A 14,567-nucleotide genomic window follows, 5' to 3' on the forward strand; every position below is an offset into this window, starting at 1 on the left:
TTCCTTTTCCCGACATGCAAAAAGTTACGGATCTAAAATTTCAGTTTCTCTAGGATTTGTTTGAGTTCTTACCGAGGACAAAACAATAGAAATAATAATATGACTTTCATAATTCAACTCATGTTTATTTAACAACTTATAAAAGAAAACAATAGAAAATTTTGATGCTGCACGCGCATGTGCTCGGGCTACTCTGAAAGTTATTACAAAAGGCACACACCCGCAAAAAAAACTTAAGACATAGACATATAAAATAACTCATATGTCCATAGTTTTATTTAATCATCCTAAGCTTATTCATCAAGGAGCATATAGCCAAGGCTTGTAGCCCCTTTATCTATCTCAAAACTTATAAGGGCATCGAACGCAGCATATCTGATTTGTTGGAAGTTCAATGGAGTAATCTCCCATCCGGAACTCTTCAGTTGCTTGCACTCGTTGCCCTTCTCCAGATTCGTTCCCAACACAAAATTTGCTAGGTCAAATAGCGAAGGTGTTGGTTTACTGCAAGTTGTAATTGGTATATCAATGCGCTCTTGTAGGTCAATGGGCTTTTTAATATGGAGGCCGTATGGCTCAAGCATTTTTACGTCCTGGCCAATTGCCGCTCCACAGAAGAAGATATCCTCACGAGCAAGAAATTTTTTGAGCTCGTCTGGTATGCGAGGCGAGTGCATTATGTGGTACACCAAGCAATCATCTGCAACACACAGTTGAAGTACGGCGGCGCGGCGCTGCATTTCCAGGGGCAGGTCCTTCTGCTTCACCCCATGGACTTGGTCGGTGAACTCGCAGTCTAGACCAACAATCTTCATTTCCACCGTTTGGAGGGAGTTCGACACACTCTTGACCCATTCCTCAACGACGCCTGGTTCATTGGCGACCCTCACGGTTACCTTGAAGCCAGCAAGTTGATCAAAGCGATGAGTAATAGCAGCAGGCTGATCCACCAGAATGGCAGCAGAGTGATCCTCCTCCTGTGGAGCTAGCGGAGGCAGCAGAGTATAATCAAAGATAGAAATAGTCTGCAGCTGCAGTAGCTCCAATGTGCCTGGCGAAGCGAGCATATCATTGGCATTGGTCTCCTTAGGAAGCGCCCTGCAGTCATAGACCATGTGAGCGGTAGGAGATATCATGAACAAATAAAACACATCTTTTTTTACTATTACTACATGCCAACGCCCAACGAGTAGAACTATAAATAACTCAACACAAATTACTCCGGTTCAATAGATGAAGAGTTCTTCCGAAAAGAAAAACTGAACTTGCTCAGAAAAAAAATCCTGGATCTATATTCTGAAAATGAATCTGAGTGCCCATCTTTTTTTGTTTTGCAAGAAGAATTAAAGTGCTCATCTTTGCCGTCACGCAATATACTGCTTGAAACTCCAATCTTCAAATGCATGAACTTTAAAAAAAAGCTGGGACTAAATTGGATCAGACAAATTTCTCAAGACATGGTACAGAGAAAAATTCACAAGCAAAACACCTCAAATTCGTCCAGAAGATGGCAAAATAAGAATGCATGAGCACGTTGCCTATCATAAAATAAGAAGACAATAGAATGAGTTGCAGTAGTATATTATTATACCTTGATGACTTCGTTTTGGTTTGCAGCAGCGCCATAGTCAGGTGTATTGCAAATTGCAATATCCACTACACGTCCGCCGCAGATGTTGCTTCTCAGACTGATGGATTGTATGTGATGTGATCGAGGGGATGGTTTGTCAATCCAGCCAAAAGGCTGCTTATACGCTAGCCGATTGGGACAAAAATAGCAAGTGTTGATATTCGCATTTTGGGAAGGAAACAGTAAGGATTTTGGTGCAGTGCTTATCCGCAGCAATTTTTAATACTTTCTTTATGTTTCATTCGCGTCAAATAGCAAGTATTGATATTCGCGTCACCTCTTTTTTTTATCTGAACTTGGTCGCTTTGGTTTACCATTTTTTAATGTGAACGTGCCCCAGCTTTATTTAACGATTTTGCATGCGAACATGGTCTATTAATTCTTTTTGTTTTAGGAAGGTGGTCGATTTTACATTCACATAGGACATGTTTGGTTGCCTGTAGCGATTTTGCATGCATTGCATGTGTGTCTCAGTTGGACCTTATTGAGGAAAAACAGAGAAAAAATCATCATCTGCACATCTTTTCACTTCTAGGAAAAGGCTTATAGGTGGGGCGGGCGTGGACTTGCACCCGCCATAGATATTTTGGAAAATTTGCAGTGGCGGGTGCTACAAACTGATTGAGGAAGTACCGGCTCGTACGTATGTATCTCGCCGGAAAGCGCTCGGTGAGTTTCGCAGTCGAGGTCGGGATATGTGCCAACAGCTTAGCCCGGCATCATCGCGTTGTTATGGCTGCTCGGAACGCCCATGTGTGTGCTGCCATCTTGGCAAAAATCTGGAAGTCATCAATCCTGATAGTTCAAAAGTGATGTCAGTGTGGTTTCTTTTCCTTAAGTATTTTGTCAGTGATGTGCACGAGGATATTGGTGACAGTGACACTGGTAGTGACTCGCTGGAAGATTCCCATGGTGATTTCTTGGCTTACGATGATGATGGTGTGGTCATTCCAATATCCCGTGGGCAGATGAACACAAATCCGCTTTTAGATTTTATCCCATTGTGCAAGCTATGTCGTTCTCTTATTGATCCTGACACTGTGAGAAGTTCAGACAACAAAGATGATTCGGATGGTGATGAGGATTTGATGTACAAACAGGGTAGAGGAAAGAGTTCAGGTAATGCTTCCATATGTTAATCTGATTCTTCTAACCTGGCATGTGCATGCAAATATTATTTTTGATGTGTGTATGTTCTTTTGTTTTGATGGAAATACCATGTCTTCTTAACGTTGCTTGGTGAACAGAAAAAATTCCCAGCTAAACTAGACTTTTAGTTTCTGCCTTTGAGTTCGCGTAAACTGAACAGATATATAGATAAAGGTTTTCTCTCTCTCTCTTTCTCTCTCCCTCTATCTCTCTCTCTCTAAAAACATGAAAGATTTATTTACATGTAAGATCAACAATGAAGTTAAGAATCAAAAACATGTAACCCTTTACCTGAGTAATAAAGAACTCACATCACCTTGAGAAATATGTTAATCTGATTCATTTGACCGGGCGTGTGCTTGCAAATATATATTTTGATGTGTGTATGTTCTTTTGTTTTGATGGAACTATCATGTGTTCTTAATGTTGCTTGGTGAAAGAAAAAATTCCCAGCTAAACTAGACTTTTTTGATGGAAGATTAGGTCCGCGACGCCGTTTGAGGCAACAGACCACGACCTCGCCGGTTGAGTCAGAGTAGGACGCCACGATGTTGGCGATGACGGCGAAGCGAACGAGAAAGATAAAGGGAGAAAGATTTACGTCTGTATGGATAAGGTGTGACTTGCTGCGGTCGGATGGATAAGGTCATGCAAAAGAGTGACGATTGGCTGATAACACCCGCCACAACTATATTTGATTGGTAGGTGGCAGGGTGACCAATACAGCTGTGGCGGGCGTGTAATAGGACTCGACACTGCAAAATCCTACAAAAATTTGAAACCGATGGGGTGGGTCACGCAAATAGCCGTGACGGTCGCTAGAAACTGCCGGCCATTGACTAGCATGGCACTAGTAGCGAGCCTGTTGTACGTGCCTGCCATAGTTGCTTTTCGCCTTTGGAGAAATTAGCAAGAGTGTTGGAGATGTGGCTCCCTAATTACGCAATTACGCCAGCCACTCTTATGTGGATAGCCAGTAGCGAGCAGTTTATAGCACCCGCCACTGCAAATTTTCCAAAATAGCTATGGCGGGTGCAATCCACGCCCGCCCCACCTATAAGCCTTTTCCTAGTAGTGAAAAAATGTGCAGATGATGATTTTTTCTCTGTTTTTCCTCAATCAGGTCCAACTGAGACACACATGCAATGCATACAAAATTGCTACGGGCAACCATGGATAAGCAAGACAGTTTCTTCAGTTTGCTTGTGTGCATGGGCTCTCTTTGCTAGCTACGCCCATGCAACTTTGTAATAAAAACCATCTCCTTCCTTCATACAAATGAAGGCATCGTGTTGCTGCGCTTAGTCAAAAAAGAAATAATAACCTGTTGGGAAGAGCACCTGTATACTATCCTGTTCAACCACAATCGGAGAAGCTCCAAAGTGTCTTCCTGACGCATCTCTCCAAATGGCAGCTGCAGAACCTTGGTGCCGATTTTGGAGACAGCACTATCAACTTTTTTTTGAAGCACCACTACTATCTTGTCTTGCACATCAGCGGGCTAGTTTCGCCCAGCAAGCCCATACACTTATTCTAAGCCTATTCACACATCCGGAGACGGCCATGTAGGTGGTTTCTTTGAGCTTACGGAGGTGCAGGGTCTCACTAGGTGTGATGCTGCTTCGAAAGAAAAAAAATCATTTTTTCGCTAGGGTAGAGTACCATATGTCCCAACACATGGGTGGTGCTCAGGGTTCGATGGCTCTACTTCATTGGAGGACGCCATGCATGTCCCTCTAGGGCCTAACGGGGCCATCTCCCAGGCATCATTTGGGTCACACCATATATGGCCTGTTTGATGGGAGATAAGGTACGAGATCAATTGCCATGAATGGGGTGTTATTGGCAAAGCTGCAAGGAAAATGGTTGGTGGCTGTTGTTAAGCCACCATCTACTCCAAAATGAGAATGACCAAAGTCTACTGCACAGCTTGATTCTTTTTCTCGGCGGCGAGTGTTTCACTTGGTATGTTGTGTATTGAGCGCAAGCATGGAAGGCATCAAATTTGGTTAGGGTTTTGTGTGTTGTTATGTCTCATCTTGCGGCTGGTTGTAGCTTATCAGGGGTGTTGGTTACAATGACATGGTCCTAGGTTTGTTGATTTATATCGATTCATCTATTTTCTTCAAGGAATAAAAAGTCTCGGTTGTTTGTTGTGCCTTCGGTGGTGCACACATGTTAAAAACAGTCGGTCAAATGGAGATCATTATACCCGTCCGTTGCAACAACACATTTCAAAAACAAGTCGAGACATCAAGGATTCACACAACCACAAAGGAAAAATGCATGACCCTAAAAAAATCATGTTAGATCTATCAAAGGCACACATCAATGAGAAACAACATCTAAGATTACCCTTGACAACATCTAGACTGCGATTAAAAGTTCCTATAAAGCAAGCCTCCAAAGTGGAATGACATGTAGGCATCGTCATCGCTGGATCTAACCAGAAAACCCGGATCAAGGGTTTCTAACTTAAGGAGTGACTTCAAGCAATCTCCAAGCAAATATTTCAACAAGGAGAATGATATCAAAACACCGCATTGCGAGGTACAACTAGTCTTGAGACCACGACCTCTTGGTTGATGTCTTGACGTAGGGTCCAAGTCCTCTGGATCACGTTCGTTCCGAAAATCACGTTCCCAAAGGTTTCATTCTGTTTGGACTCCGTTTGATATTCTTTTTCTGCGAAACTCTGAAATAGGCAAAAACAGCAATTCTGGGCTGGGCCTCCGGTTAATAGGTTAGTCCCAAAAAAATATAAAAGTGTATAATAAAGCCAGTAATGTCCAAAACAAAATATAATATAGCATGGAACAATCAAAAATTATAGATACGTAAGAGACGTATCAACGCACGCGCGTGGGTGCGAGGCGTTGGGCTCTAACTGAACCCGAGCGAGGCGTTGGGCTCTAACTGAACCCGGGCGATTGTTACTGAACCCGAGCGATCGATCGATGGCTGTTAACTGAACCCGATCGAGAGATTCCTTCGCTACTGCTGCTAACTGAAGCCGATCGATGCTGCCTCTAGATGATTAGTGAGCGTTGATGGGGGGGTTTGGATGAACAGTTCCCGGTGGGGGAGATGAACAGGATCCCGTGGTGTTGCCTCTGGATGGACAGGACCCCGATCGATCGAGCCGTTTGGGGCTGGATGAATAGGACCCCGTGGAGGGCTGGATGAATAGGACCACCCCGTGGAGGGCTGGATGAACAGTAGACGGTGGAGGGCTGGATGAACAGTAGCCCATGGAGGGGTGGTTGAACATTAGCCCGTGGAGAGGGCTGGTTGAACAGTATCCGGTGGAGTAGCGCGCGGCGGAGGCTGGATGAACAGGACCCCGTGGATGAACAGTCGCAGGTGGAGACTGGAGGAGGTCGATGGTGGATGAACAGTAGCCCGTGCAGGCTGGAGGGTGTCAACGGTGGAGATGAACAGTATCCCGTGGAGTCCCGTTTTGCGGTACGCCACACCCCTCCAGATGAACAGGACCCCTGTTTCGACCGTGGCGCTCCAACACAAGTCCGTTTTCTTCGTTTTGCGGTACGCCACACCCCTCCCGATCAACATGACCCCCGTTTCGACCGTAGGAGGTCCGTTTCCTCCGTTTTGTGGTATGCCAGACCACTCTCGATCAACAGGATCCCGTTTCGAACGTGGCAGGTCGAACACAAGGCCGTTTCCTCCATTCTGCGGTACGCCAGGCCTCGTTTCCATCGGCTGTTTCGTCCAAGCCGGTTGGCTCCCACGCGTTCCGTTGCCTCCCGATGAACACGGCGCATTCCGTTGCCTCCCCATGAACACGACGACGACGCAGTTTCTCCGTTCCGACCCAGACATGTACACGAGCCGTGGCCATACGTACGCGCGAGTAGGCGTTCGAGACCCCGCCCATATGTACGTACATGGCCATATTTACTTTCTTGCACCCTGGCCACTGTACGTACGTGTACATGCTACGTGCGCGCCTCTACTAAGACACGTGCGCGCCTCTACATCGACCAGTATGTACGTACACGTTCGCGACCAGAATGACAACGCTACGTACGCTTCGACCAGGTGGGTCCCGACTGTCAGGCACTTCCTTGCATGCGAAGATGTAGCTGGTGGGTCCCAGCAGTCAGGGCGGTGGACGACGGCGAGGCCTAGGAAGGGGAAGACACGGAGCTGAGGAAGACGCGGCAGTGGATGCCCACGCGTAGAGGAGTATGAGGGTTCACTGGTTCGCTGCGGTGTGAGGCTGCCGTCGCCGCAGAATAACAGGGGGTGTGGGTGAGTAGAGGGATGGCCTGGCCAGTGGTGGGAGTAGTAGGGGGCGGTGAGGCCTCCGCAATATCGCAGCCGGACACGGGAGGCAGGAGCACGAGGCACGACCAGCGCTACTTTGGGCGGCTGGAGCAAGAAGACCAGAGATTGAAGAAGCACTACGGCCGTTGGATGGACATCGTACGGTCACTGGAGCTAGAATCGTTCATATTGACTAAGTTGACAAAGCCCTCCGTCCCCATCAACTTTGTTGGCCCACAAGTCAGCCTCCCACTATTGTGGGTCCCAGCTAGCAGGGGGTATTCATTTTTTTGTGCGTAATAAGAAGGCACTCCTTGCGTGCGAAGATATAGCTGGTGGGTCCGACCTGTCAGCGGTGGGAACGTTTTTCGCGAAATACAGAGGCCCTTCCGGTGTGTCCCAGCTGTCAGGTGGAGGAATCATTATTTTGCGCGTAATAAGGAGGCATTTCCTTGCGTGCGGCCGTTGACCCAGCTTTCAGCCTCTCCACACACAGTCTACTTCCGATGGTGTCGTTCATTGACCACGTTGAGCACTCCGCGCTGAGCGCATCCAAGGTGGTGGACGACGGCGAGGCCCCGGACAGCGACGAGTCAGAGATGGGAAGACGCGGGAGTAGAGTCGCAGACGGAGAGGTGTACGAGGGTTAACTGGTTCTGGTGCGGTGTCGTTCGGCAGTCGGTGGAGAAGAACAGGAGGTGTGGAGGGGTGGAGGGATGGCCTGGCCAGCCTCCAAAAATGTGGCACATATTCAACCCATTTTTTAGAATTTACAGTCTTTTTTTTGCGGGGTAGAATTTACAGTCCATTTGATCTTTTTTTTTAAATTACAGTCTATTAGCTGGGCTGGGTGAATAAATAATGTAGCGTCCATGCAGCCCATTTATGTTTTTCCTAAAAAATCACAGGCCATTTGCACTTTCTCGAAATACACGATTTTGCTGGGTTTATTCTAATTATAATGTTGGGGTGGGCGCGGCAATGTTATCAAAAAATAAACAGGGGCTGAGCATTTTGTTATATATATATATATATATATATATATATTTAAATAATAAGTGATTTATTATTACATTGGTCCTTAAATCTTACCAAGCTTTTGTACACAATCACCAGGATTTTCGTTGCCAAAAAAAATCCAGGATTTTATTGTTAAGAAATTATTTTTATAAGTTAATAAGATGTGGGATATTGTTTTCTTACATATGTAAGTATCTGTTAAATATATGATGACAATAACAATAATATATAATAACATATAAAATAATTTAAATATATATAATATAGTTAGAAGGGAAACATAAGTTGGACCAGGTGTTCCTATTCTTATATAAAAAATAGAATAGACCTCTGCGTGTTCTTCAAAAAAAACATAAATTGGGCTGCCGATGTTTCAGGAAAAATAAAACCTCGGATGGGAGGTCCATAGGCCGGTCGATATATGACGACCCTCAAGAAAATACAAACAGACCTATGGACCTCCCATCCGAGGTCGTGGGCTGCGCATGTTAAAAAAGAAAGCCTAGACGGGGTAGCCCAAAACCCAGTTGATACTTGCTACCCCAGTGATAATAAATGATACCTGCCCACTCCCTGGCTTCGTTAATTCATCTCCTATAGTAACTACGTTGAAGCACCTAAAAAAATGTAACTATGTCGAAAAACCCATGGGTCCCAACGTTAATATAGCATTAGGAGGAAGTATTTTTTCAATGAGGCACTTGCTTGCGTATGGCCATAGACCTGGTGGGTCCCGACTGTCCGCCTCTCCATGTACAGTCCTCTCCAGATTCCTCTCGTTTGTTCAGCATGTTCACAACGGCAGACAGTGGCGTCGCGGCGAGCACACAAAGGTGCAGGAGGAGATCCGACCACCTGAGCAAGTGCCTTATTAGTAGCGAAACAACTGAACTAGCCTAGTGGCCGAGTGACACTACCCGACAGCTGTTCCGCCCGGGTTCGATTCCACCTGTGCAGAGAAAATATCTCCAAATTTTTTGCCTCTGCCTTTATTGACACGTGGTTCCCAATTGTCATCTACGCACACCATGTCCAACACTTGCCAAAACTTCATCCCTCGTTTTCTCTGTTTTTCGCACACTCGACATTGTGTGGGCATCTTGAAAATAGCATATCTTTTTGACTGTGCATCATATGAAGATGTGCTATGCATGAATGTTGATCAGCATGATGTTAACTGGCTGGTAGTTCCAGTTTCGACCATGATAAAACTTCCATCATGACGTTAACACTGTTTGAAAAGGCCGTGTTAATATAAATGCCCTGCCTCTGAAAGTTGCAGTTTCTTATCTGAAACTGAACTTGGAGTTTCTTATCTGAAACTGAAACTTGCAGTTTCTTCTCTGAGAATCACATTGTCTGCACTTTTATTCTCCTATGAAACTACATTTTTTAAAGTGCTAAAAATAGATCTCTAGAATTCATAAAATACTTCATATGCTCAATACTGCAAATCTGAAATTCAAAAGACATTCATATCTGAAAGTACTCTCAAAATACACAACACAAAACACAATTCAGAACCTGCAAATACTAACAACCTTAAGCTCCTCCTGACAATTCACAACCTGCCCGACTATTGGTCTGGGGGGGGGGGCAATCCCTGCTATTCCTCGGCGGCAGACAGCCGCCCAGTGAGACGATGTGAACGGCGAGGGAGAGGATGGCGGGCAAGCGTCGTCGTGCCAACTGTTTTTCTCCTCTTGCAGTTGGGTTCGGTCGACGAAGACTCCACCAGCTCGCTCTGGCACGCCTCACAAACGACACCCTGTGGATGCTCCATCTGGGATCGATACTCCCACCACCGCTCCCTCACGATCGGATTCGGTGAATCTATTTGCTCCATGGCCTAGAGGAGCAGCTCTATGTACTCCCACGCGACTCCCTCCGGGAGTATCGCCACCTTTTCGCTCTGTTGCAGATATTTGGCCATGGATGTCGCCGTTGCCGCTAGTTGGTCCTTGTTGTCAAACCAAGACTGTATCTCCAACATCCTAGCTATCTTCATAGGGTCGCCGTCTGCGATCCTCACATATCGGTTGTACTCGTCCATCGATCTACTTCTCCACACCACCTTCACTCGCCGGCGGTGGTTTTTGAATGGAAGAGGAGAGGAGCAGCGCTGGTTTTGGTTTAGAACGGGAGAGGAGCGACGCTGGTTTTGGATTGGAACAGGAGAGGAGGGGCGGTGCTTTTGAAATGGAAGAGGAGATGAGCGGCGCTGGATTTAGATTGGAACAGGAGAGGAGCGGCGGTGGTTTAAGAGGAGAAGAGCGGAAGAGCGGCGCTGGTCTTGGAAGAATTTTTTTAGTTTTGCTTATTTTGGGTCAATGTTTGACCAAGTACTGTATTTGGCTAGCAAAATGTGAATGCATGTCACCAAAAATTGTATCGTTTGGTTCGTATCTGAATGTACTTTCAAATTACATTATTTTGGCAACGTATTTTATTGGCGAAAATCATGGTCAATTATGACCCAGAATAAAAGGGAGACTAGTTAATGTGGGGTCGCTTTCTTAATTGAAGGGTAAATTGATTTTGATTTTGATCCAGTCACAGCACGCCGGCCCTCTCGTCCAATCCTAAATCGCTGCCGCACGCTCCTCTCCCTCTTCTCCATTGCAAAACCACCTCCTCTCCTCTCCATCATCTCCATTCCAAAACCACCGTGTCGCCTCTCCCTCTTCTCCATTGCAAAACCACCTCCTCTCCTCTCCATCATTTGCATTCCAAAACCACTGTCTCGCCTCTCTCTCTTCTCTATTGCTAGACCACCGTCTCTCCTCCCATCTTCCAAAGCTAGCACCGAATCAGGCAGATCGCCGGCGGCGACCAGGCAAAGTTAGCCAGGTTGAAGGAGATCCTTACTTGGTCTGACAATGAGTGGGAGATTTCGAGGATGGTAGGGTTTAAGGTAAGCTTCGCACTAACCTAATCTTCCACCTGCTCATGCTTACAATCAGTGTGACAGCTAATGAAAATCATGGTTACAATCAGTCTCCGAGTACTACACCAATCACCCTTAAATAGCTCTTGACCTTTGGGTCAAAGTTGTGACACCGTGTACAAATAAAGAAAAATAGATTGGTGCTTCTTTCAGAAAAGAGTACTCCCTAGAAAACTGCCAACATAAGCTACTAGTATTTGGTTAGTGGATTTGCTGCCGAGAAAGATCCATCCACAGAGAGCGCCACACATCCCACTGGTGGTGGTGGATGCCAATGCGTGCATGGAGCATGGTTGGTGTCGGCAATTTTTACATGGCACACCTCACACTCTGCATATATGCCGGTTCCATCCGTACATTTGTGCAGTTCCACCAAAATGCAGCTGAATAACCCTGATTGCACAGATAATGAAAAAGCGTGATTACATTATAGTGGCACTAGTTGATGAAACACGCAAAATAAATAGAAGAAAATATTGCGATAGAATCATAGTATGCCATGCCGCGAGGGCGAGATGGGCCCTGCGACGCCTCATACGGTACGCCACGCCTCATACCGGAAATTGTCCCAAGTCTCCCCGATACACCTTCTGCCAGTGATGAACATCAGTGTATAGCGGTAGTACAAGGAGGGGCCTTGAGACATTCAAATCTCTATTTTTGTGCAGATCAACTAAAATTAATCACCCCAGTTTGCAGAAATGCTTAAACATTAGCAATGGGACTAGTTGATGAAACATACATTAACAAAGAGAAGCACTTTCTTTATCTACATTGAAATGAAATGATAGAGAGGACACTCGCTCTATTTTAACTGTATTATTACTTCATTTTATCAGTGACACTAGGGTCGAGAAGGTGGCAAACGAGGTGTACCATGCGTCGCAAGGATGAAGGCCGGGGGTGCTTAGACTGGGATGCTGAAGCTGGCTCTTTCAGTCCCTATCTTCCCCCTGATGTTTCTGTGGTAGCATTTGGGTTGTAATCCAAACTTGGTCGAGCTGGTGCTGCGTCCCCCTACCTGCCTAGCTTATGTGGCGAACTTGTCTCCTGCTAGTACTCAGTCCGTTCTAGTAGTAGTTGCATAACTGCCCGTTTACACTGAGATGTTGTCGGATAATGGTTCTCTATGGTTGGGTTTCTTTAATGAAATCGGAGGGAACCCCCTCTTTCGATATATAAAAAAACAGTGGCACTAGCGGTGCCAAAACATTGCCTCAAATTAATAGTGCCACTAGATTAAGGTGCAAAATAATAACATTACTGCTTTATCATGGCAGTGCCAAAACAGTAGCACAAGAGCAGGATCAACATGCAGGATCTTTGGCAAATGGTCAGACCAAAAAGGAACATACCTCGTGATGGGAACCATATCTGCAGTCAACGCCATCGTAGAAGGGATGATACCAGTCACCAACATGGATGATTCAATTCATGGGACCTTTTGGTGCAGTTCACCTAAAATGAAGCAATGTCCCATGAGCTAGCAGCTTCTTCTTCTTTTTTTTTCAGAAAAGGGCTCCAGCCACGGTCCATTTCCATCAGAAAACGAAACACACAAAGCTTCTTCTTCATTAGTTGCAATAAAATTGAGCAACATCAAGGTTGGTCGTGAAGCTCCTGGAGAGTAGGCGGACCAGGACAGTTGCATCTCTAACGAAAAGAAGCAACTTATCTTAATGGGAAATTTAGGAGGACATGAAAAAAGTGCCATTGATTCATGTTACTGGAGGCATTACATTGAAAACAACATTGGTTTAACGTGTCCTTACTTTTAACAGTGCGACTGCTAGATTTTACCAGTGGCATTACATAAGGCGGCTCGGGGCAACAAACATCACAAGAGGATATCTGGGTTGGTCCCATTTTTGTTCGGTATATAGCCACCTTATACTGTGTGAGGCTAGCAAATCTAGTGCTGGACTTACTCTGTTGACTTGTCCCCCAGTCCCCACTTTCTTTCCTTTTTCAACCAATAGATCGGGTTTATATTGAGTTTGTATTGCATTCCCTTTATTTCCCTATTAGACCTAGAGACCAGTTGGATAGCCAGTCTCTACTACTTTTCGCCCCCATTATTTCCTCTTTCGACCAAGTCCTAGATTCAGGTAACAAATCTTCCCCCACCCCCACCCCCTTTCTTCCTTGTTTGAACCAAGTACTAGATTCGAGTGCATGAACTACATTTACCTCTTAAGAGTAAAAAATGAGGTGCTTTTCAAACAGCCGATCCATCCTATCTACACGAGGGGACCTGAGAAATAGTAAAAGATACAAACGCAGCAACGTCAGGAGCTCAGGAAGTAGAGCAAGGCCGGTTTCGAAGGAAGTTATACCTGAGGGTCGCCGGGATGTTGCTAGGTGGGCGATGGGAGGCCGGATCTGCCCACACTACGGCAGGGAGGACGAAGGGGTGGGAGGCCCTCCCTCGCCAGCGATGCTTGGGAGAGAACGGCAAGGCACGATGATCGGAACGCCCGACAGTGGGTAAGAGCTGTCGCCGAGGACGACCGCGTGAACGTTTCACCTTCTCACCTTCCCCGACGGAGAGGATCCGGCTTGATCTGTGACCAGCGGTGAGTAGAGAGAGAGAGTGTGGCCACCGCTGTCATGTTTAGATCTGGAGAGGACGAGACAGTGTGAAGAGAGCAACACTAGCAAGCAAGCGCGGAGGCTCCTGCCTATATAGTGGAGTACTAGTTTTCTTTTGTCTACCGGCCGGAGCCAGGTTGACCTCGGCAATGACTGTCGAGAAGTCTTCATGCACGTGCCCCGGAGGCGCAGCTGCCGTCATTTTTATCTGAAGCACCGGATTATAACATATAACACGAAAAAATGCCACATGACAAGAAATCATAACCTCACTACCCAAAGGAGACAAGATGAATCCCAACGGACAAACTAGACGAGGATCAAAGCTCAAATTAAAGATAAACTCGTAGAAAAGGGGTCCATTGATAGATGTCCTAATTAACATAGCGGGCTTGACCTAGATGGCAGCCGAGTAGTCTTAGTGCATGTGCCCCCTGTTGGAAATATGCCCTAGAGGCAATAATAAATTGGTTATTATTATATTTTCTTGTTCATGATAATCATTTATTATCGATGCTAGAATTGTATTGATAGGAAACTCAGATACATGTGTGGATACATAGAGAACACCATGTCCCTAGTAAGCCTCTAGTTGACTAGCTCGTTGATCAATAGATGGTTACGGTTTCCTGACCATGGACATTGGATGTCGTTGATAACGGGATCACATCATTAGGAGACCATGGACATTGGATGGATACGGTTACCGATTGTTGTTCGGAGTCCCGGATGAGATCCCGGACGTCACGAGGAGTTCCAGAATGGTCCGGAGGTAAAGATTTATATATGGGAAGTCCTGTTTTGGTCACCGGAAAAGTTTCGGGTGCTATCGGTAACGTACCGGGACCACCGGGAGGGTCCCGGGGGTCCACCAGGTGGGGCCACCAGCCACAGAGGCCTACGTGGGCCAATAGTGGGAAGGGACCAGCCCCTAGGTGG

The 14,567-nt window shown here is 46.0% G+C and overlaps 1 protein-coding gene across 1 annotated transcript; it reads right to left on the reverse strand.

Moving 5' to 3' along the window:
• Positions 1-293: 293 nt before the first annotated feature.
• Positions 294-1,115, reverse strand: LOC109748402 (3'-5' exonuclease-like). The gene has a single exon (XM_020307433.1). The coding sequence runs from the start codon at positions 1,113-1,115 to the stop codon at positions 294-296; it is 822 nt and encodes a 273-aa protein (XP_020163022.1).
• Positions 1,116-14,567: the final 13,452 nt, after the last annotated feature.

The sequence above is a fragment of the Aegilops tauschii genome, chromosome 7, assembly GCF_002575655.3.
Source record: "Aegilops tauschii subsp. strangulata cultivar AL8/78 chromosome 7, Aet v6.0, whole genome shotgun sequence".
Taxonomy (NCBI): domain Eukaryota; kingdom Viridiplantae; phylum Streptophyta; class Magnoliopsida; order Poales; family Poaceae; genus Aegilops; species Aegilops tauschii.

Excerpts from the sequence above, each read along its gene's own strand:
- LOC109748402 (XM_020307433.1), bottom strand. The coding sequence starts at position 1,115 with ATGGTCTATGACTGCAGGGCGCTTCCTAAGGAGACCAATGCCAATGAT.